This window comes from Trachurus trachurus, assembly GCF_905171665.1.
Source record: "Trachurus trachurus genome assembly, chromosome: 24".
Lineage (NCBI taxonomy): Eukaryota > Metazoa > Chordata > Actinopteri > Carangiformes > Carangidae > Trachurus > Trachurus trachurus.
The window spans coordinates 17790286-17812097 of record NC_139910.1 but is presented as its reverse complement, the minus strand read 5'-3'; the positions used below and the strand labels follow the sequence as shown (position 1 = coordinate 17812097).

Sequence of the window (21812 nt, the reverse complement as noted above, 5' to 3'; positions counted from 1 at the left end):
GAGGGGGGACGGGGTTGAAAGAAAAGAGGGAGAGAGAAGGCAACACTCACTTTCAAATGAGCAGAGTCATAATGCAGACAATGACCCAACGGGAAGGAGGGAGGGAGGAGGGGAGGGAAGGGAGAGTGAGTGAGTGAGAAGAAAAGAGGGAGAGAAGGAAATAGCTAACAGAAAATAAGAAATAGCTCATGTTGAGTAAAGAAAAACCTATAAACCTGGAAAAGTGGATATAAAACACAAGGGGACAGAGATTCTCACTGCAAAAGCTAAAAAGAAAAAACACACAAATACTTCTGAGGTCCAACCTTATAGCTAACCTCAACCCTGAGGTGCAGTTATTTAGGTCAGTGGGGTCTCAGTACAGTTTTCTTCTTCCTCTTCTTTCTTTCTTTTTTTTTTTTTTTACTAATGAGCCAGTAGGAGATGAGCAGGGATCAGTGGCACCCCAAGCCACTCGTAAGAGCCTTAGTCAGGCTTTGGACGAAGCTGTTAGCTGGGAGATGAAGTGCCTGTGGCTGCAGCTTGGACGCACTGGAAACATGGCTCGCGTGCCATACAGCGGGATCATCTGCGGCCATCACCGCCTTTTCCCCTTCTTCTTTATCTGGTTTACGTCTGTCACCAGCAATCAGCCGACCTGTGTCTCCACATGTGCGCTCATCTTTTCTTTTTTTTTTTGCTTGAATTTGTTTTTGCTGCTGTCTCTTTGGCTCCAGTTCATTTCATCTTTCTCTGCTGGGGGAAAGTTAATTTCAATCCCTAAAATGCTGGGTGAGAAGCGTTCTCAGAGCAGAGTGATTATGCCACAGCTGATAAAAGCACAGCAGTGATGATAATGACCGTGATTTTTATGATTACAGCAAAGAAAGGCAATCAAAAAGCAGTGTCTGGGTAATCAAACAGCTGCTTTGCACATCTTTTCACAGGCTTTGTTCGTGCCGATGTTGTCAGCAGGGTGGGAGGAAGACTTTCGCCAGAAAATCACGTGACCGAGGCCAAGACCCACACTAAACTAGGACTAGTTTACTCCAAGCTGGCCTTACCCACTCACCATGACTATCAGCAAACAAACAGGCTGAACAATGACAACTGTAAACAATGCATACAAACCTCCACACCTGGGAAATTCTCATCTAATCCTCTCCCAAGCACACTGTGGGAAAAACTTGATATTCTGACTTACTTACATGAATCTGTTTTAATTACAACTGAAACTTAATCACTTTAATTGCTCAGTAAATTTACATATAAAAGAGTAATCTGAAACTTTAGGTAGTAGTTTGAGACATTCCTGGAGCTTAAAAGCCAATCACTCAGCTTTCATATGATAAGACAAATTTCCACACTGTGGACAGTAAAGAAAATTATCATAAATAGTGACCATTGCAAACTGAATTTATTTGATTCTTTGACTGCTGCTCAGACAAAAGATTGCAATATTAAGACGTCGCCTCAAGTGTAATAAAAAGTGTAGCTGCAGTAACACAGTGGGCAACAGCTAAAAAAGACTGCAGGATTAAAACTGTTCATCAAATGCAGGTTTTAATTTGAAGACTGACACCAAATATGTGAAGAGTTGAAAATGTTTATATGGCATATGTGCATTTCTCTAAAAGGAACAATGAGATGTTAAATTGTAATGACTGAATGAGCAAATATTCTAAAATTGAATTACTTCTGAAGAAAATAATGATGATGCTTAAGTGTAGCAGCTGAGCTTGACATAACTTGACATAATTTACTTGATTTGTGTCATCTTTTCTCGATCACATATGATTTTTCCGACCCCCAAACTGACTCTCTTATGTGATAAATATTTGTAGGAGTTGGCGTCGACAGGTTTAGCATTATTATGATTTGAGTGAATGTTCAAGGGTCTGAAGTAATAAGATCAAGTGGGAGGTCATAAGCGGTGTATTGTAATGTGGTGCAAAACATAAAATATCTCATAAATTTGTTGCCACCCGGTCACTATACTTACACACACACATACATACAAGGCCCCACAAATCAAGCATGACCAAGAAGCCGTCAGTCAATAATAGTGAACCTTTCTTTCACACACAATATCAGCTCAGTTTACATGTGAGTGACACCCGGCCGCTTTAACAGTTGCATGCTCTAGTCTGCAGAGTGGTTTTGCAATGAGAAAGTACTTACTCTGTGTCAGAGTGGTAGGTGAAACACTCTGGGAGGTAGAGGTCGACTAAATCCATGTGCACTCTGCCACCATACTCCGCAGAAGAGAAAAATGATCTGTCCAGGGACGTCCACTTGTGTCTGCCTTCTCCTCTACAGCTTTTAAGAGCTGTGTCTCTCACTGCGCTGTTTTGTCACTTTCCCTTTTATTCTGCCTCCAAACTTTGTCTCCATCTACTGCCCTCTTGTCTGCTGTATCACACTCTCAGCTGCTCTCATTGTCCCTCGGTCTGTCGTCTTTTCACCCACACTTCTCACCAACAGCCCCCGGGTCGACCGGCCGCCTTTGAAGTCCTGACTGTTGTGACTAGCTGTGTGTGACAAGGGTCTCCAAGCAGAGCCGGCCCTCATGATTACCAAGCCACACCATTTGAATGGCCTCCCCCCCCCCCCACAGAAGGCTGAGGGGACAGCTGATTGGCTGTTGCAGGAGCCAATGAGAGCCGGCCTCTCACTGGGGCAGGTGGCAGTGACTAGAGAGGATGTGGGTATTTAACAGGTTTTAGTTTCAAGCACAGGAAACTCAACCATTAGGAGCATGTTTTGTTGTTGTCGTCACACTTGATATAAAAGGACGAATTAAACATCACATACCTGCAGATACAATGGAGATTATAGAGACTGAAATGCATCTCATCTACTGCCCCAAAACAACTGTAATGCACATTTATAAAGTCTACATCAACTAAAATCACAATTTTAGTGTTTGTACTGTTTTTATGAAGACAAAACATATGAGTGAAGTGGTCTAATTTGTTTTAGAGGGTAGAAAACTAAAAGAAACATAACGAGAAGCTTTTTTCAGAGATTTTTTTTTTTATCCTAAAAGAATTCACTGTTTTAACAATCCACTAAAGTCATTTTTCAAACAGCATATCCTATGTTTTATGTCATTGTGTTTGTAAATGTAATATCTCTGGGATTTTGGATATTTGTTGGACATAAAAAAAATGCATTATTTGCTTGGACAGGTGTGTTTTTTTTTGTATTTTATGGATGAAAAATGTTTCACAGACACAAAGGTCATATTGTCACAAATATGCGACCCTATATATATCTATGAGAAACAGGCTGACCCATATGGAAACGTAGATTCATGGTTTGTATCTGAGGCTTGACTGACTTCCAGCTTGTACCTGGTCTAATCAGCTATGGCACGGTGCCTATATGATGCTCTTGGCCTTTCACTGACAACTCACACGTGCACACAAAACCAGGTTATCAGGATCCTCTGGGACCTCAATGGGGTATTTTCCATCAGCGCACAAGCATAAATGTGGAACATGCAGTTCTCTATTAAAGACCAGCAAATTCTTGAGATTTCAAAGGGGGATACATATTTACCGTATGTTCTCTCAATCTGTTTCTCCCCAAATCTGTCAAATAATTCTTTCACTGAACACAGAAAGAGTTGCTGAAAATGCACCCTGTGTATCTCTGAGCAATCCCAGTTTGAAAACCATATTTAATCTCAAAAGTGTAGGCTACAGACATCAAAGGGAGTTTCTTACGTCAGAGCCACACAGTTTCTGCTCTTTTTCTTGTCAGTATCGGCCTGTCTCTTCCTCTCTCATCGACATAACGTCGCGCACCGACCTGACCCCCGCCGGACCAATCTCCACAGGAATGAAATCACCTGCACTAATCTGCTGCCCAGATAAAGGCCAGACAGCAGACTGCGTGGAGTGGGCCTTATCACATCATGCACCACATGAAAGAGGCGGACCAACAGAAGCACACACACCACATTAAAAGCAGCCACGCACACAGGCATGGAACATGTGTAAACAAACATGGCCCACGCAAACAGAAAGGAGAAAGCACATGCACATGCTAAACCCCATAAGAGATAAAGACTGTGATTTCTAGCAGCAGATAATTTTATCTCGACCATAAAATACAAAAAGCCAGACAGAGTGCTGCTTATCGTATCGAATCTCCTCAAGTTAATGTATCACATAAAAAGTTATCTACACAGAGAAATTATCTTCTATAAACTATTTAGGAAACTGAATGTTGACGTTAAAGCAAAGTGGCTCTTATCTGTCAGGGTCGTTCACGTTGCCAGCTGCCATCAGTGGATTCATTATTTGGTCAAACAAAGCTGAGGTGTTTTCCACCTGTTCATAAAAGAGGAAAAAGTTCAGTGTTGAAATTAAACCAGAGATAAATAACATTATCAATGGTTGATATTTTCCTTGGCAGCAGCTGAGTGGTCTTGAGGCGCACCGCCACAGCAGTAGAGCGCACTTGAGTCAGGCCAGAGTGGCGTCGAGTGAAGCACTTGAAGGAGAGAACGCTCCTGAGTGGTTTATTTTTCTGATAATTTCCTCTCTGTTGTGTGCCACCGTACAAAGGCTTTCAGCTTCACTTCACAGAGGCTCTATCTCCAAGTTTCACAGTTTGAGGTAATGTAAATAGAACCTGGAGTGAAAAGACGTCGCCACGCATTGAACTTAATTAGTCGATTATCATCAAACAAGTCCTGAATAAATAAATTCAGATTAGCGCTGCTGGAGGTTATTGTCTTCATATTGTATAATCTATCCAGTGTTGAGCTGTGCTGCGGTGCAGACATTCATGGTGCCCAGAGGATGAAGCCTCCAGACACGACCACGAGGTTCACATTTAAGGATTTGAGCAAAATGTCTCAACAGATTTTGGGATTGATCCCAGAAGATAAACTGTAATGACTTTAATGAGACATTAACAATTCATCCACTGATAAGTGATTAAAAATGCTCCTTGTAAGTTTTCACATCTAAAATAATATCTTCATTTACTTCTTGTTATATCCCAGACTGTGGTCCTTTCAGAATCATCAATTTATGATTAACTCACTAATAGAAGCTCAGAGAAACAAATTCTTTCAATTTTCTGACATCTTGGCTCCGTAAGTGGCTTTAATAATTCTAATATTAATTTTCTGTTTATCATATAATTGAGTAGTTAATTAATTAAGATTGTACACTTCATGTTGTTGGAATTTATGTGAACCTCACCTTGAGGAAAGCAAGTCTGACAGATTATTTATAAAACAGTATTCTGTAGCCTACAGCAGAAATACTGCATCTGTGTATAAGACAATAAGTAGCAGAAAACCTAAGCACCAATTATAGCCTATATTTTTTTTTCTGTTGTTGTGAAACAAGGGTGGGTCTCAAAAATATGGTTTTCTTATTCGTCTCCATGTAAATTATTCAAATCATGATATCAGCACAAGCCTCAACAATCAACCTACATGTAATTTATATAGCAGCCTACAAAAAAATTAAGAATTACCTTCACCTTTAAACAACAACACTGAATAACAAGTAATCTCAGCAAACAGGACAACAACATGAACTACTGTAGCAAAACTGAGAGAATAATGTACATGAAACAGAAACACGCTCAATGCAGCAGATGAAACTCAACACGCGCGGCTGTAGTTAAACATCAAAAATATTTTTACACTGCTCAGGCTGAACTGAAGACAGGAGTTCAATATCACACAGCACCCAGCTGCCAGCTATTGACCCAACACCAGATGCATCCAGTTTTCTCTGAAGAAAAAAGAAAAAGTACGGTTGAACCAGCAGGCACTATTACATGTCTGTGTGCGCGCGCGCGTGTGTGTGTGTGTGTGTCTGTACACTCTTCTCCTCATCCCCTAAACTAAACTCACAGCCACCAAATCTCAGCCTCTGGGGACAGCTGTCGGATTGACTTCCAAAACTGGACAGTCACTCTGCAATTCAAACCCCCACCACATACACACATACACACATTAGCATCAGCGCTCAGATCTAGTGAGTGTAATGTGCTTAGTTTATGCCTGACTCACAGTCATCCATCAATTACCGAGACAGAGGGAAAGACTATTGATACTGTGTGCAAACACCATTGTCTCGCTGCTCCGACACACTCCCTCTCAGACACTTGGATGGTTTACAAAGGGGGGTGACAGAGGGAAGAAGAAGTGGAGAACCACAAAAGGGGGGAGTTAAATAAAACGGATACATGTAAAGAGAGACAAAGAGACAGGAAAAAAATATAATAAAAATAGGGGGGGGGGGGGGGGGCTTCAACCTGTGTGTAAGTTTCAAAGGATGAAGTCTTAAAATAGATAGATGGGAGGGAAATGGTTCATAAAATGATGTATTGAATGACAGATGAGCAATGGGAATAGGATCAGTTTCATTCCATTGATCTGTAGCGCACTGTATAGGGATCAGAGGTCACACACACACACACATCCAAGGCAGAAACCTTAGAAAGCCTCTGGGAGAAGCTTAAAGGAATATAACCATAGAAATGTCACTTAGAGCTACTGGGACCTGCTGCTGCTGCTGCTGCTGCTGCTATCATCGGCAGGTCAATGGTCTTCAAATGGTTTTCACTTATCTGGAGATCCGACAGTCCCACTGGGGAGGAAGTGAGTCACTGCTGGGAAACATACACGCACAGGAAGGTACTGAGGCGGGCTGGGTTTCATTACAGCTAATTTGGGACAATTTTGTGAAAAATCTGAGACTAAATACAGAGAGAAAAACTCTGCAACATCAGGCTCATGGTGATAGTTTACACACCTTAATAACTTGGCTGGACTGCCCCCTAGTGGACGAACGCCTTTGACATTCACTGACACTTTTCCCAATGCCTCAAGTTTGATAAAGCCTGATTATTCTTCTGACTTTAATGGAGCTCAAATGTGACTGAAAGCAGAGTGAGCTCAGAGCGGAGTGCGTTTCATTGTTCCTCCATCCCATCGTCATCTCTGTCTTCTCTGGCAGGTGCCCATCTGGAAAGTCTTAGGTACGATTATGTAACCAAGCTTCTCCTAACAACATAATGTGGATTACCACAGCGCAGGCCCTTCATATTCTCAACCAGCGGTATCGGATTAACCGGTGAAGTCCAGGTCTCCAACATTAGCCTCAGCTGATCCACCTCTGTTTCTCTGTGGGAAGGGTCCTGTCATCATGACACATGCTCTCTGGTCCACGTTCTTCATATACAGTATGTTTGCACTTTATTGATCTAATGTGGTCACTGTGCTTCTTGGTTTTCATATCCAGTCTTTATACACAGCAGGTTTTCCATGTCAGACCATCCTGGAGGAGGAAGCTCTCCTCTGTTGCTCTTCTGTTGCTTTTTGGACTTGTTTTACTTCACTCCCTCAGTGCTACCATCTGTTTTCTTCAGTACATTGCCTTTGACAACCAGTGGTACCCAACCGCTCTGCACGGCAAACTCTTACAAGAAAGCAGTGTGTAGTTGAGAGTGTTTGAAATAAGGGTAAGGGTAAGGGTTGGGGTTTTCCTTCTAATGTTCTTGTTCAAATTAAACTTTCTGCAAACTTAAAGAGACCCAGAGGAGTTTGCTTTTGGTTATAAAAGAGTCTCATATTAATGTGGATGAATCTACGTTACCCACACGGGTCCTATTTTGATTAATATGTTGTTTTGTCTTAGTTATAGTTATTTTGATATTATTATTTAGTGGTCGACTTGCCCAGCATTTCCTAGTTTCGGTTTCCCAGACACTGTCCGGCGGTTCATGGGAATAACGCCACCGGATCGCTAGTTGGCATTGTTTATGGTCGGAGCTACGGCGGTATCTGATCGTCTTCGAACCTCCGACTTAACCTCTTAATTAATAAAAACATTCTTGGCAAATGCTTTTTCTTTCATCAGTCTTACACTGGTCCAAGAATTTCACTGTGCGCACAGAGGCTCATGGGAAATGTAGTGTGAAAACACTTCACTTTCAGAAACTCCTCGTAGTCCCTTTAAATGTAAAAAAAAAAAAAAAAAAAAGAAAAAGAAGAAGACTGCAGAAATAACTTTTTTCATTTTTCCTACCAAAGAAAACATATTTTGAAACCACAGAGATATCTTCTATCACTTAGTAGGAGCCAAGCCCCTACGTAGAGAATACCTACATCTAGACCAACCACGAGGAAAAGCGTTGTAAGTTAACCCCCCCCCCCCCCCCCCCCCCCCCCCCCACACACACACACACACCACCACCTCCCACCTCGACTTTTTATATATGCGCAGATGCAAACACACACATCATCTCACACCTGGCTCCCCGATGCATCTCAGGTGAGGAGCAGTGAGTGCAGGCCAAACACACACTGAATCCTGGGAGTCAGCACCACACACACACACACACACACACACACACACACACACACACACACACACACACACACACACACACACACACACACACACACACACACACACACACACACACACACACACACACACACACACACACACACACACACACACACACACACACACACACACACACACACACACACACACACACACACACACACCTACTGCTGATGTCAGGAACTATTATACACACTTTCACATACCTCCACACACACACACACACACACACACACACACACACACACACACACACACAAACAGCACACGCTCTATCTCATCATATCCCTTTTATCTCCACAGGTGGTAAATTTAGCCCTCTGGCTCACTGTCAGCATGTCTACAATAAACAAATCAACGCAGACACACACACAGACTAAAAGAGCTATCCTGTCATGTTGGTTTAAAAAAAAAAAAAAAGTCGACCACAGCTTTGTGTATTCACCTTCTGGCTGTCTTTCTATCCACCTGTCCATCTAGGCACCCCTCTAACGTGGCCTAACACGTTCTGTCAGCAGCTCCACAGGTGAGCCAGTCTCATCTCACGACACCATCTCGCACCACGGAGAGCTAATACCTACACTCATCTCTGTTTCTCTGATTCCTTCACCCCCCATCCCTTCTTCTTTACCAATCTTTCACACAATGTCGCCATCTTTTCTCTCAGTTTCTCATCTTTTTTTTTTTTTTTTGTCTTCCAAGGAAATTATCTGTGATGATGATCCCCCTCCCACCCCCCCGTCCGTCCATCCGTCCTCATCTGATCACACTGATGCCCTCTGGGGCTGCTGCTGAGGATTTCCAGGCTTTAAGGCTAGATTTGACCAAAAAAAAGGACCCCCCCCCCCCCTCCCTCCATCCCTCCCTCCCTCACAAAATGCCTCATGGCTTCCCTCAACCCCACCCCTTCTCTAAGAGGGGGTGGGGGGGGGGGGGCCTCTCACAGTAACCTCACCCTCGGCCAGTTAGCCCACTCAGCACAGTCCACTGGTTCTTGGCCACGCCGAGGTACACCGGTCAAAATGTAATTTTCTGCAAGATTACACATGATAATGACTCGCTTTGGAGGGTCGCCATAAATGATGACTTCCAATTATAGATGCATAACTATCGATCTGTCAACAGAAGCTGTGATAAGGAAAGAGAAGAGGAGCGAGGAGAGCGGGGGGGGAGGGGGGGGACAGGGCTGTGGAGATGTACAGTAATGTTGTGTTTACTGACATCTTTCCTTATACCACACACATACACATACACACACACACACACACACACTTAGAAACAGTGGACGCTGCTGCAGACAAACTGAGCTGCTGAACATTTGCTGAACTGCCAACAAAGTCCTCGCTATAGACTTGAAAGCAAGTATCGATGGGAGCCAATAAAAAAAAGCCTGAGAGATGAGTTCACCTGGGAGCAGAGGAGACCTTCACCTGGTCAGACACACACACACGCACACACGTATACACATATATATATATATATATATATATACACACTGTACACACACCTCTGTTTCCGTTCAAACACCACACTGGACTGTTTCTAAGCAGGATGGAACCCAAAAAAAAAAAAAAAAAACCCACATTAGTCCGTTTGCTGCAATTAAAAGAAACCCTGCTGCGTCTACTTCTTGTCGTTTGCTCGTCTTATAGCTTTTGCTCAGTACTCACTGTCAGTTTCATCCACTGGCTGGCTGGTCCTCCGCTCTACAGCTGCAGTCAGTCAGTCAGTCTCAAGGACAAACGCTCCAGCTCTCCTTGCCTCCGGTCTCTGTAGCTCAGCGATGCAGCAGCAAGCGCACACACACACACACGCACACGCACGCACGCACTCACTCGCGCACACTCGCTCCCAACACACATAAATACATAAACACACACATTGCAACCCCCCCCCATCCCATCCCTCCACCTCCTCCTCCTCCTCCTCCTCCTCCTCCTCCTCTCCTCCCCTCTCACGCTTTCTCCCCTCCTCAGCGTCTCACTCTGATCCAGTGCTGAGTTTACCTACCTACCTGCCTCGCTTGCTCGCAGGGGAGTCCTGAGAGAGTGTGTCAGACAGAAAAGTGTGTCTAAGAGAAGGGGTGGGGGTGGGGGTGGTGAGGAGGAGGGCAGGGGAAGGGGACTGGGAAGGGGAAGGGGGAGTGGGAGTGGGGTGTGTGGAGGACACAGCCAGCGTTCCCTTATATGCAGAGGGAGGTGGTGAGTAGAGGACACACAGCGCTCCTGTATTCCTATAGATACAGAGCCGGGGTTTCTATTGCAGCCTTGCAAAGGATGGGGGGGGCGGGGGGGGGGCCAGAGGGAGAGAGCATCATATTTCAGCAATGTTGAGTCAGCATGTGAATGTGATGCATGTGTTGACGGAGTTGGAAATGTTTAGAGGGCATGTTCTTATGAGCAGTGATGGCTTAAAGCGGAGGAGATCTGTGTGTGTGTGTGTGTGTTTGTGTGTCTGTATTTCAGGGACACTGACACTAGAAACTTTTCCTGGTTTGTGTTAAATCAATAATGATGATTGGAGGCTGGCTTCATTCTCACTGGATGTAAAATGAATTTCAATAGGTTTGTTTTGTTTCAGAGAATAAAAAACAACCGACTGAAAAATAACCATTTGTGAGAAAAAAAAATCCTAGTTGCTGTTTTTATTTAACTGCAACTAAAAGACAAGAAAACTGTAAAAACGTGTAGCCTAATAAACAGTTTGCATGGTTTATTTGAAGTATCCTTTAAATCAGTAAGATACATATTGGCCAATAACATATTGTGTTGTTTCTCCATCATATAAAACTGTCAGTATTATTATTCAGCTTTATGTCTATGGTAACTTTATGGAATTAATTCTCAGATACTGATGGGGACCAACAAAACAAGCTCTCCATTAGAAGACAAAATACTCAGAAGGAAGTGAAATGTCTTGTTTTTCTTATTACAGACCTGATGCTGATTCTTCAAAACTGATCCTGCAGTCTTCATCACAGGCCACATTGAGCATAATATTTGACCTCCTCTAAGGTAGGACGACCTGTATGCAACCTGAGAGGCAACACGTAGGGCAAATGAATCCACCGACAACTTTATGGCAGATGTTTTTTTACACAAGCAAGGATGCATTTATTACATTCACGTTTCCACTTACAGTTGCTGCTGCTGTGTTGCTGTGCTGCTGGCACTTTACCATCCCTACTGCTGTCCTGCTGTGACAAGCCATCATGTCTGCTGCAAAAAAGGTGCATTGACGTGAGCACAGAGTGACACTGGAGGCAGCTCAGGTGAGAGTATCAGCATCTTTAATCAGATCAGTCAAAGGACATGGGTAAGCAACTTACTATTAACTTGATCAAACACGGTCTGTACCGTTCAAGGGGGCAAAAGTGTGATTTTGAAAACGTGATGGGAGACCCCCTCCCCGACTACAGCTAGTAGAAATCTGCCAGGCTTTTGGTAAAATAAAACACCAAATGAGCCATTGACCATGATCCAAAATGGTACGATTGGCTTTGAAGGACAGCAACAGCCACATCTCAGTTTTATAACATTTTATAACAGCTCTCGTCATATTTCTCTTAAACTTGACCTGACTCGTTACAGTACAACTTCCTGCCCACATCCTAATTCATACTTTTTCCTCTTGACTGCACTTGGATTCACTTAAAATCTCTATTCTGACCAATCTATAGTAGTAATAGTCAAAGAAAAGAGTCATAATATCAACAAGGTGACAAGCAATGGGTCCCCAACTAAGTAAAAAGGATAGAGTAGTGAAACTGTAGTTAGGTCCTGCACATCAAGTGTTTTCATCTTCATATGGAGGTCTATTCATTTTACTTCACTAGAATTAGCAATCCTGCATGGAAACACTGAAGTGTTTACCCTGGCAGTCCTACAGTCATTTGTCATATACTGTGTAAAGTCAATGTGCATGGTCGTGGTTGGCTAATGCTGCAGTGTGCAGAAAAAGAAACGTGTCAGGATATAATACCTAAACAAATTGGGTAAAAAGGGCACTGCTGCTACATGAAGGGAACATTTTTGATTTTGATTCTTAATTTTCTTTCCTTTTTTTGAGTAAATAAAAACATTCCGATGACATGACATCTTCATATGATCAATAAAATGGATGGGGGAAAAAAAACAGCTAGATATCCCAACACACATCCATGCAGTGTACCCTTAACTTCATTACAATAAAAGGAACCTAAAATAAATCTTGAGGTATGGCCTACTCAAACAGCCTTTGATTCCAAAATGCTTGCGCAATATTGGACAAAACCATTTATCATTAATTCACTAACCAATATCACTAACTGAAAATAAACCACACCGTCATGGCTGCCGCACTTTAGGGAGCTGCTCTCGGTATATAATCAACAATACCCCAAGTCTGAGGCGTGCAACTCTGGCATCTGAGGTAACAGGGCTGAGGCAGCATGCCAGTTTAACACACTAACAATGAGGCGTCAGTGTCATCTATTTCCTCCAACATGGAGTTTCTTGAGAGGACATGTTTACAAGAAGTCCTTTTCTCCAGCTCGGCTGCAGTCCTTCACTCTTCGTTTCCGTGTGGATACCCCAGGCTTCTTGCAGTTTCCCCAATATGGGAAAGTTTCTCTCTTTCAGCTCGGGCTCTGTTGCTACAGGCCTCGCTCCTTCCCTTCTTCTGACATCTCACATTCCTGGATTATTCTGGACCTTTTTTTCCATCGTTCGACATCCTGAGCATCATTTCATCTCCGTCACCCCTTGTTAGCTCTTGGAGAGTCTTGTCCCAGTCTGCTTCAGGTCCACGATCCAGAAACTGGGGGAGGGGGGGGTTCAGTTGAAACCTAGACCGGTGCCTTTGGGTCTCTGCGTGGCCCGGATGGGCTCAGTGATGCCCCTTCCCTCTGGACCCAGGCCCATCCCCGGGCTCCAGCCCATGCTCTGCAACATACGGTTCCCCATGTTCGAGTCCGGGATGGGGACAGCATTCTCGCCAACCACTCCTGAAAAGAGAGGTTGGAGAAAAGGAACAGTCATTGTCTCTGTCAATTTTAATTACAATATGCTAAAAATCGATTGTGAATATGATCCGTTTCCCTCTTTCCCCACATTTTAAAAACCAAACAATAACTTGACTAAGAAAATCATCATCTTATCAATGAAAAATCTACATAATATTCAGTAGCAGGTTTATGTTTGGTTTTCAGATGAAGCCCTGTCCAATCAGCATGCCAGAGTGTCAGATAATGTTGGAAACCTGCTCCGCCCATGTGTGACCATTTCTGAAACTCTCCCCAACAGTCTGACATTCGCACCCTCTTCACGCTGCACCTGGTCGGCCGAGCGGAGGTGAGAGAGGAGCCAGGCATTGTGTTTCTCCCTCTGATTCTCATTTTCCATTTGTAAGTGCAACTCACTGAGTGTCTTCCTGAGGAGACTGCGCACCGTCATCCCCATTTTTAGTCAATATTGTGTCTCCGACGACCAGCTTTTCACTGAACAGAACAATTATTAACCCATCTGATTTCTCACATGGTCGGTCAGCGCGTTTTTAGAGCAGAAAATTAATTGTCAACAATTTCAATAATCGATAAAGAGTTAAATTAATTCAAAGAGTGTGATGAACAGATTAGTAAAATAAAAGGAGATAAATCAAATCAGTCTCAGCTCCGGCGGTAGTGTTTGAAAAGCTAATTTAGCCATTTAAGAGTTATAATGCTTATTTTTGTTACTGTGATTCTTAATACTCTCTGGTGCAGCAGTAAATCTCTGAAAACTTGTTGTACTAAGGGCTCCTCTCTTCCTCCCCATCACTCTCTCAAATTGTTCCCTCTAAAGAGGATACACTGAAGTAATGTAATCATGCGAGCGACTTAGCCACATTTCCAGCCGCGCAGCAAATAGATCCAATGAGAGGACGCCTACACACGTCTCAAAAAGATAGTGGTCATTTTGTTCCCTCTGTCTTCCTGGAAGTTGACGGTCCAGACACCGAAGCTGAACCATGACCCTTTAAATCCCGTCTTTATTCGTATGCAGCGCGGGGCCAAGCTTCCTTCTCATTTACACGCAATTGTTTATTCCCAGGTGGGTTGGAGCCAGATTGTCAGGATGTGAATCTGGCAGGTCCCCGCTGCCGGCCCGCTGTGAGGTCGGCACCTACTGGTCCTGAGCGAGTATCAGACAAGCTCAATATTTGTAACGCATCACTGAATGTGTCACTTTGGAGAACGCCGTATCAGCAATTTAGTGCATGAAATTTGCATGTGCGCACCACCTGAGTGCCGCTTCATGTTTTGACCGAATTTTTTTTTTTTCAAATGTTTTAATAAATAATGACCAAATAATTTGGGTTCCAGTTACTGGTTTTTTTTTCTGGCTGCCTGCTCTCTTTTGTGTGCCCTGTTTCTCATATTTTCATTTTACAAGCAATAGATGCAGATAAATAAAGAAAGGGAGCTCACACCTGCAATGACAACAAGCTCATAACCCAGTATGAATGCAGTTCTGGTTTCAGGTTGTAAATTAGGATAAATAAAAATGGGGCACAGCACAGCTCTGGATAAAACATCATACAATGGGACTTTGGCCTAACAGCATTAGGCTTTGCTGCCTCACCCTTCCTCCTCCTTTCGACAGCATCGACTGGCCCAGAGGTAAGAAGAGTGGTTTGGGGGGAAGGGGGTGGAGATACGCAAGTGTAAATGGCTAAGAGCTAATCCAGTATCTCTGCTGTGACAACATGACTTAGCCAGCTGACTCTGGTCCAACACAGCTTAGGAGGAAAGGCAGTTTGGAGCTAAAGCAGGCTTTAACAATGAGAGAGGAAGAGAGAGGGAGCAATGTGAAGGTTGACGGACAGTTGGACACCCTTCTCTCAATCAACCCCGGTGGAAAATGTAGGGTGAAACCCTCACTTCCTCATCCCAGTCCCCTTGTGTTTACATCAGTGTAGGTGTGAGACAGACGGCGAGGAGGAAAGCAGGCTGGTGAACATACTGAGCTCGACCAAGAGGGGGAGGAGAAGAAGACGGAAAGTGAGAGCCAAAAATACAATAAACGGGGCAGTTGGTAATAAATGCCAGATGGTATGTTAGGTGTAGCTAGGTGTGCATCCAATACCTGAGGGGGCAGTGGAACCGAGGGGGGCTGCTTTTCGCCTCCGCTTGACATCCCCTGTACATAGAGAGCCCAGGTGCCCACTGGTCTGTCTGCAAAACCAGCCAGGCAGGACAAAAATATGGCAGTATTAATTTTTGTGGCAAATAGCACAAGAGAAATTTGAAGAAAAAAACACACCAAACCAGCTAGACTGCAGCAAAGACCAAAGCATGCGCCGAGGAAAATTAATCTGTCCATAAATCACAGGTGTTTTGAGCTAAAAGGTTGTTCTCACCTGCTGGCTGTTTTTACTGAACAGCTTCTGCGATGCCCTCTGTCTGTCCGCGGGTCCCAGTGCAACTAAACAGGCAGTGGAGGAGGAGGAGAAAAAGAAGAAGAAGAAAAACAAAAGTTCAAGCAGTCTGCAAGTTATGTTTGCAACAGCAGAACACTTGTGTATTTAAACACTCTGGGTCTTTGTGATATGTCCATATCTAAACTTTGCATTTCAACCTATTTGGTCCAAAAACATGGCTCACCTGTCCGTGTTCTCTCCTAGAGCCCGAGCTGAACCACGGCCTGTTGGAGATACAATAGTGTGAGTGTGAGGTCCCAAACTCCCTCCAAGGCAGCGACCCGGAGACTGAGAGCAAACTGCTATTCTTCATCATTTCTTGTCATAATTGAACTGTTGGCCTTTGTTCACTACAGACCTTTATAGAAACCCAACATCATTGATTGATGATTGATCAGTCAGCACTGAAGCAAAAACTGGGACAAATGTGAAACCATTAATATGAAAACGATATAATATTTGGCCCACTGTAGTCAGGGCTCCAGACTGCCCCTAAATGGGGGATTTTGCCCTTAAATTTTGAGACAGTGCAAGTAAATTTTTCATCTACTTGAGCATTTAATATACGACCAGTAAAATTACTGTTTTATTTTAAACACTGGTGAAACATGAAAGGGACGACTGAAAGAATCTGAAATCTGTCATTATAAGTGTCAGACCAATGTGTGTGAGGATCATGAATGAAAAGGAAATCTGAATATTTGCTTTGCAAGTTGATTTACAGTGTGCGCCTCTAAATTTTTTGCTTGCACTCCTAAAACTTCATGTTAGTCTGGAGCCCTGGTAGTCCAGATTCATTGTGTGTGTGTGCGTCTACTATCAAGTACGTCTATTTAGTCTACACTGTGATCTGGGTTCCAGTTTACCTTGATTCAAAATGTGTGTAATTACTGTTTTTAAAGGTGCTAATGTAATTATGCTTTTGATTGATCTAACCCTGCAGGCTGCAAACCCAATTTAATGACTAGAAATTGATTAATTGGTTTTGGCACACAGATGGCTGCTTAAGAAAAACATATACACAAACAACAGAAACACAAGAACAAACATAAACAGCAAAAGAATCAGAATCAACAGCAAAGTATAAAAAGACTGAACTCACTCATGGGAGTCCTGGGATTGTCTACCCAGTCTGTCGCTGAAACCCTGGCTTGAGCTGCCCTGCAACCCTGCCTCGGATGCCTGCTGGTTTCCATGGAGACGGCTCAGTCTGGCCTGAAAACCTGACAAACGTAGTGCAAGTTCATCAGCAAAAAATACAGTTATTGAAATGGATTAGCCCAACTGCAACATGTAAATCTAGTGGAGAGTTCATGCCAGACGCATTTCTGCCCCTCATGTCCCATTAAACTGGGTCGGTACGGGGAGGGGTCACATAGAAATGTAAACCAATGGAACATTAGTCAGGGAGGGAAAGACGGTTTTATGTCAATGGGAGACACAGGATCAAATAATCTTACTGCTAAACAAAACATTTGCCACTGTATTGCATGCAATTTGGGGAAGACAGGATGTGCAATAACGTTAAGGAAAATTAGACCCAATCAATTGTCATGGCTACTACGACGTTGGCCAAAAAAGTCGTTTTCATTTAATACTGGATGTTAAAACCAATGTTCATCCACAGAGGATTTTGCTCCCTATATCTACTATACAGCAGCAGAGTGCTGATTAGTCCTAGTTTGTCTCTGTGTGAAGTGTTCGCCTCCTACTGGTCAAGAAGGAGACTGCAACAACACTATCACTGTAAAATCTATGCCTTGCCCCCAAATTCACACGACTATAGAATAAAATCAACCATAAGCACATTACATTCTTGGATACTGTAGCTTTACCACGCACCTCTCTGCGCTCCAGGGCTCATGAGCGGGAAAGATCCCGTCAGGATGCTGTTGAAGACCGGGTCGGCCAGATCCAGCTCCTCTGACCCCGTCTCCCTCTCCCACCAGGGAACCACTCCCGCTATCCCACATGCGCCTCCGGGCCCTGAACCAGAGCCCGGCTCTCCTTCGTAAAACCAGTCGCTCTGCTCGTCGTCAGCTGGAAGAGAGAGAGAGGATAGAGACGCCTGGGTCAAGAGCAATGCTGGACATAAACAACACACTGCTGTTGAACCCGTATCATAGGAAAAAAGTTAGTACCTTGTCTCCCCTCATCATTGGTGTAGAGGCCACCGTCGCTGCTGTTACTGACGCTGCTGGTTTCACTGCGAAGGACAAAGCAGGTGAAGGACAATAAATAACAGACTGAAGATATTTCCCGCAGTCAAAAAGGGAGCAAAAAACTGTCCACTAGAAGAAAAACTAGCAAGATTTCACACAACAGTTGAAAAGATATCAGTCAGTTTTAGTATCAATACCAGTATCTTATACAGTCTATATGTTTTTCTATTTTCCGTTTTACAACAGGAGCCAAAATGTCACCTTTTATCTGAACAAAAGCAGCTGTAAAAGGACAATGACATAAAAGAGTAACTTGGAATTTCAATATTCAAAGACTAAGTAAACCTGATGATGATATTGATCTTTTTTGATACTTTTTTGAAACCGTACCTAGCCATACAAACAACCTTACCTGGTGGCCTATTGGCTCAAACACATTCTTGTACATATCGTATGACGCAGAGACAGGGAAGGTGTAATTTCTGGAAGCACAGCACATAAAGAAAGCCAAAGTCAAAACACTAACCACCTGTCACTCATGTCCTCATCCGAGCCCTTCTGCTCCTCCAGCTCCATCTTGTCCTTAGACCCCTCCAGCGGAGAGGAGATGTGGTCCTCGCTCTCCACCACCACCCCTTCGTCTGCAGCCTCCACTCCTGGCCTGTGGGTTGCCAGTTTCCTCTTCTTCACCCTGTTCTTCCCCCCACCTGGCCCTGCCAAGCCGCCGCCGCACAGCTCCATGGCGCCCCTGTCCTCGTTCGAGCCGAGTCTATGCAGCCTTGCCCCGGCGCGAGCTTTGGGGACCGGTGGAGGTCCGAGCATGGTGACAGAGGGGGGCTCTGGTTCTGCAGGCGGGTCCACGGCCATACGTTTGACCTTACGCCGCCGCCTGAGGCTGCGAGTTCCCTCTACAGACCCCAGCACACCCAGGTCGTCTGGCCAGAGCGGCCGCTTGCTTCTCCCCATATCAGCAGTGAGGGGGGTCCGGCGTTTAGGGCCGAGCTGTTCGTCTGAGTCACTGTTGTCGCGGGCATGGCTGTTGGCAGCAGACACTCCTCCAGTACTGGCACGGTAGTCCTGCAACATGTCAGTGCGGCAAATACAAGACAGTGATGCCATTGCTGAATTAAGAAACTGGGGGAAAAAATTGAGAATGTCAGTTACGCTGAGGCGATAACAGAGTAAAAGTGGGACAAAATATCTACTGTATCTAGAAGAAGCCGATTATATATCATTGTCCAAATCACCTTACTGTCACTTAAAGGTATAGTTCAACATTTTGGCAAATTTGACCATTGCCATAATCCCTTTAGTTTTAGGAGTAGGTTCGTTACCTTTAATTGTCGGTGCAAGCTATTTTTAGAAGAGCAGAGCAGAGCCGTGAGCTGCTCAGAGCTACGCTACAGAGGCTCATGGAATTTCTTGGTTTCCTTCATCAAACTCATCAAATACAAAATCAAACAACTCCAGAGACTGCTTACATCAGCAGTTTTGCATGAATTTACCTCGAAAACAAGTTCCGTTACGAGACGGAGTTGTTATATCTCATAGCACATTCACCACACTATATCTCATAGTGTGGTGAATGTGCAGGTCACAACTTGCCCACGAGAGCGTTTTTAAGTTGTTGGATTGGGTATTTGATGAGTTTGATGAGGGAAACCAAGCCGTCCTAACCCCTAAGATTGAAGACACTTTGCTCAAGGGCTCCTCAGTCAGCCTGTTAGCTCTGGCTTTAAACTGGTAGCAAACCATTGTGGTCCGTCCACTGACCCCATCTCACCTTATGCTCTTCCACACTGGACTCTGACCCCTCACTCAGGTGGCCTGTCTCCCATGGCGGGTGCGGGTTGTCCGATCGCCGCTTCCTACCCCTGCGCTTCCGAGCCTGCCTCTTCAGCAGACAGCCCACCGCAAGAGCGTGATCCCCTCCATCGCCAAAGCCTCCACGAGCGGCTTGCTCTGAGCTCTCCTCCAGCGCTGACACCAGGTCATGGACCAGCTCGTCCATCGTCCGGCGAAAGTGCCTGCAGAGGGGAGTGGGGGTAGACAGGCAACTCTTAAACATGTATGTAGAGCAATTAAAGTTAGTGTTGTGGTCAAGACCACCTAACACCGAGACCAAGTCAAAACCAAGACCAGAGCATACCAAGACTTTTGAGGGGGTCGAGACCGAGTCAAGATTAAACCAATGCGGGACCATTTTCAAGACCATTATTGTATTCAGATACACTAAAAACAGTACTCATAATTATCATGTGGCTTGCTTGATATTTACATTATTCCTCAGCTAAGAAGAAAATACCATTTTATGTCAAATCTGTACCATATTTAATTGAAACAAGGTTTTGATTGAACAGCAACAACAACACCACAAGTGTGTACTGGGCGACGTCCAGGGTGGATAAGAGAGTACTGGGAGTATTGGGCCGTAAAAAGTGTGGGACCTTAGTAAGCAGACGTGATTTGGATGTTGTCACTGGTGAAGGAGTTGATTCAAGTGTGGGACCATCAGTGTCAAAACAGATACTCGATGTAAAACACTGTGAACCTTAACCAGCCTCGCTATGAGCGTGGCAGCCGACGACAACAGCGTTAAATGTGGGTAAGTTAGCTGAGAAACTCATTAGCACGGTTAATATTTATCCGCATGTCACACTTTATTAATCGTATTTGCATCCAGCACAGGAAGAGTCAATAAACGACGAGTTCATAAATACTAAATACTTACGTTGATAAATATCCTAAATGTCTAATAAAGAGCCTGCGGTCTCGTTGGCATCATCCTTATGAAATTTACACCGATACGACTGGTTGTTATTAGCTTTACAAGCTAACTTTTACTCGGTGGCTAGCTAAGTCCCTTTACAGCTCCCGTCCACCTACTTCATCTCAAATTGTTAATTATTAACCACCACGAAGTATTAACAATAGCAGCGTCAATGTGTCGGTAGTTGTAACTAACCACTGTCGCCGGAAAACAAACAACAAAGCGCCGCTGAGATATTCAGGTTAGCTTCGTAGCTAACGTTAGCCTGCTAACCGAGCTAGCTCCAGCCGGCGGATTCACGAGTGGAGTGGACGTGAACAATAATGTTACGTCTGAGTGCTTTCAAAAGACCACCACCTACCAGCCGGTTCCCGCTTTGCCGATGGTTTTTAAATTAGCTGCACGGAACATTAAAGCCGCCAAATGCCAGATACCTTTTAGCCAGAAACAACGGACAAACACTGACACACGACAACAGACACCATCCTGCTGCTGCCGCCACACAAAGCTAACGATCAGCTAGCTGGATCGATATGCGACAAGAGGACAACACCGTGAAGGCAGCATCGCACCCTGTGCTGCCTTCACGGACCATGGGAACATTCTTGGTTTGAGTTGTGATATGAGAGCAGAGGGCCACATAGCAAAGTAGCAGTCATAACAACAATATTCATTATTAGGCTACATGTAGTTTCCCTTTTGTTCTCTCTATTGGTGTGGTTGTTGTTTTTATTGAGGGATTTATTTTACAACAATTATCTGTTTTGTTTGTTGACATTGCACTCACTCAGAAATATCAAAACTGACCTAAAAACAAACCAGAATAAATAGGTAAATATAAAATATGCACCATAGAAATAGGCCCTACTGAAGAATAAGTAAAGTGCTGAGTGTAATACTGTCATGTATGTATGCAAACCCTGTCTTCTGATAAAGACCACAGTGAAAACCTATAACATTCAAAAAGCAAGTCAGTAACATAACTCAAAAAGAAAAGCAAACCAAAGATGACTGAACCATAAGTCTGGAATTAGTTTATTGTTGGTTGATTAAAAAAATAGACCATTATTAATG

At 44.0% G+C, this 21812-nt stretch overlaps 2 protein-coding genes across 6 annotated transcripts in view; both read right to left on the bottom strand.

Moving 5' to 3' along the window:
• The window catches only part of LOC311007874 (estrogen-related receptor gamma-like), a 28031-nt gene extending 17794 nt beyond the window's left edge, over positions 1 to 10237 (bottom strand). The window contains exon 1 of one of the 2 annotated variants that reach the window (XM_084001260.1): positions 10040 to 10237. Coding sequence is in view for 1 of the 2 variants with exons in the window: in XM_084001259.1 (XP_083857385.1) it covers positions 2161 to 2216 (56 nt within the window). In the remaining variant the exon portion in view is untranslated. Of the gene's footprint in view, positions 1 to 2160; positions 2433 to 10039 lie in introns of those variants that run through there. The other variant, XM_084001259.1, reaches the window with a different exon arrangement.
• Positions 10238 to 10522: 285 nt separating this feature from the next.
• Positions 10523 to 21297, bottom strand: gpatch2 (G patch domain containing 2). 4 transcript variants are annotated; one of them, XM_084000755.1, is made up of 12 exons: positions 21100 to 21297; positions 19752 to 19995; positions 18495 to 19102; positions 17948 to 18012; positions 17649 to 17846; positions 16909 to 17029; positions 15991 to 16030; positions 15747 to 15811; positions 15473 to 15561; positions 11508 to 13353; positions 11306 to 11404; positions 10523 to 10635 (listed from the first exon to the last, which is right to left on the bottom strand). In XM_084000755.1, the coding sequence occupies exons 1-10, from the start codon at positions 21147 to 21149 to the stop codon at positions 13184 to 13186; spliced, it is 1650 nt and encodes a 549-aa protein (XP_083856881.1). In that variant the 5' UTR covers positions 21150 to 21297; the 3' UTR covers positions 10523 to 10635; positions 11306 to 11404; positions 11508 to 13183. The 4 variants fall into 4 exon arrangements, with proteins under 4 accessions (XP_083856881.1, XP_083856882.1, XP_083856883.1 ...); XM_084000756.1 differs by having other exon boundaries at positions 18498 to 19102; XM_084000757.1 differs by having other exon boundaries at positions 18495 to 19045.
• Positions 21298 to 21812: the final 515 nt, after the last annotated feature.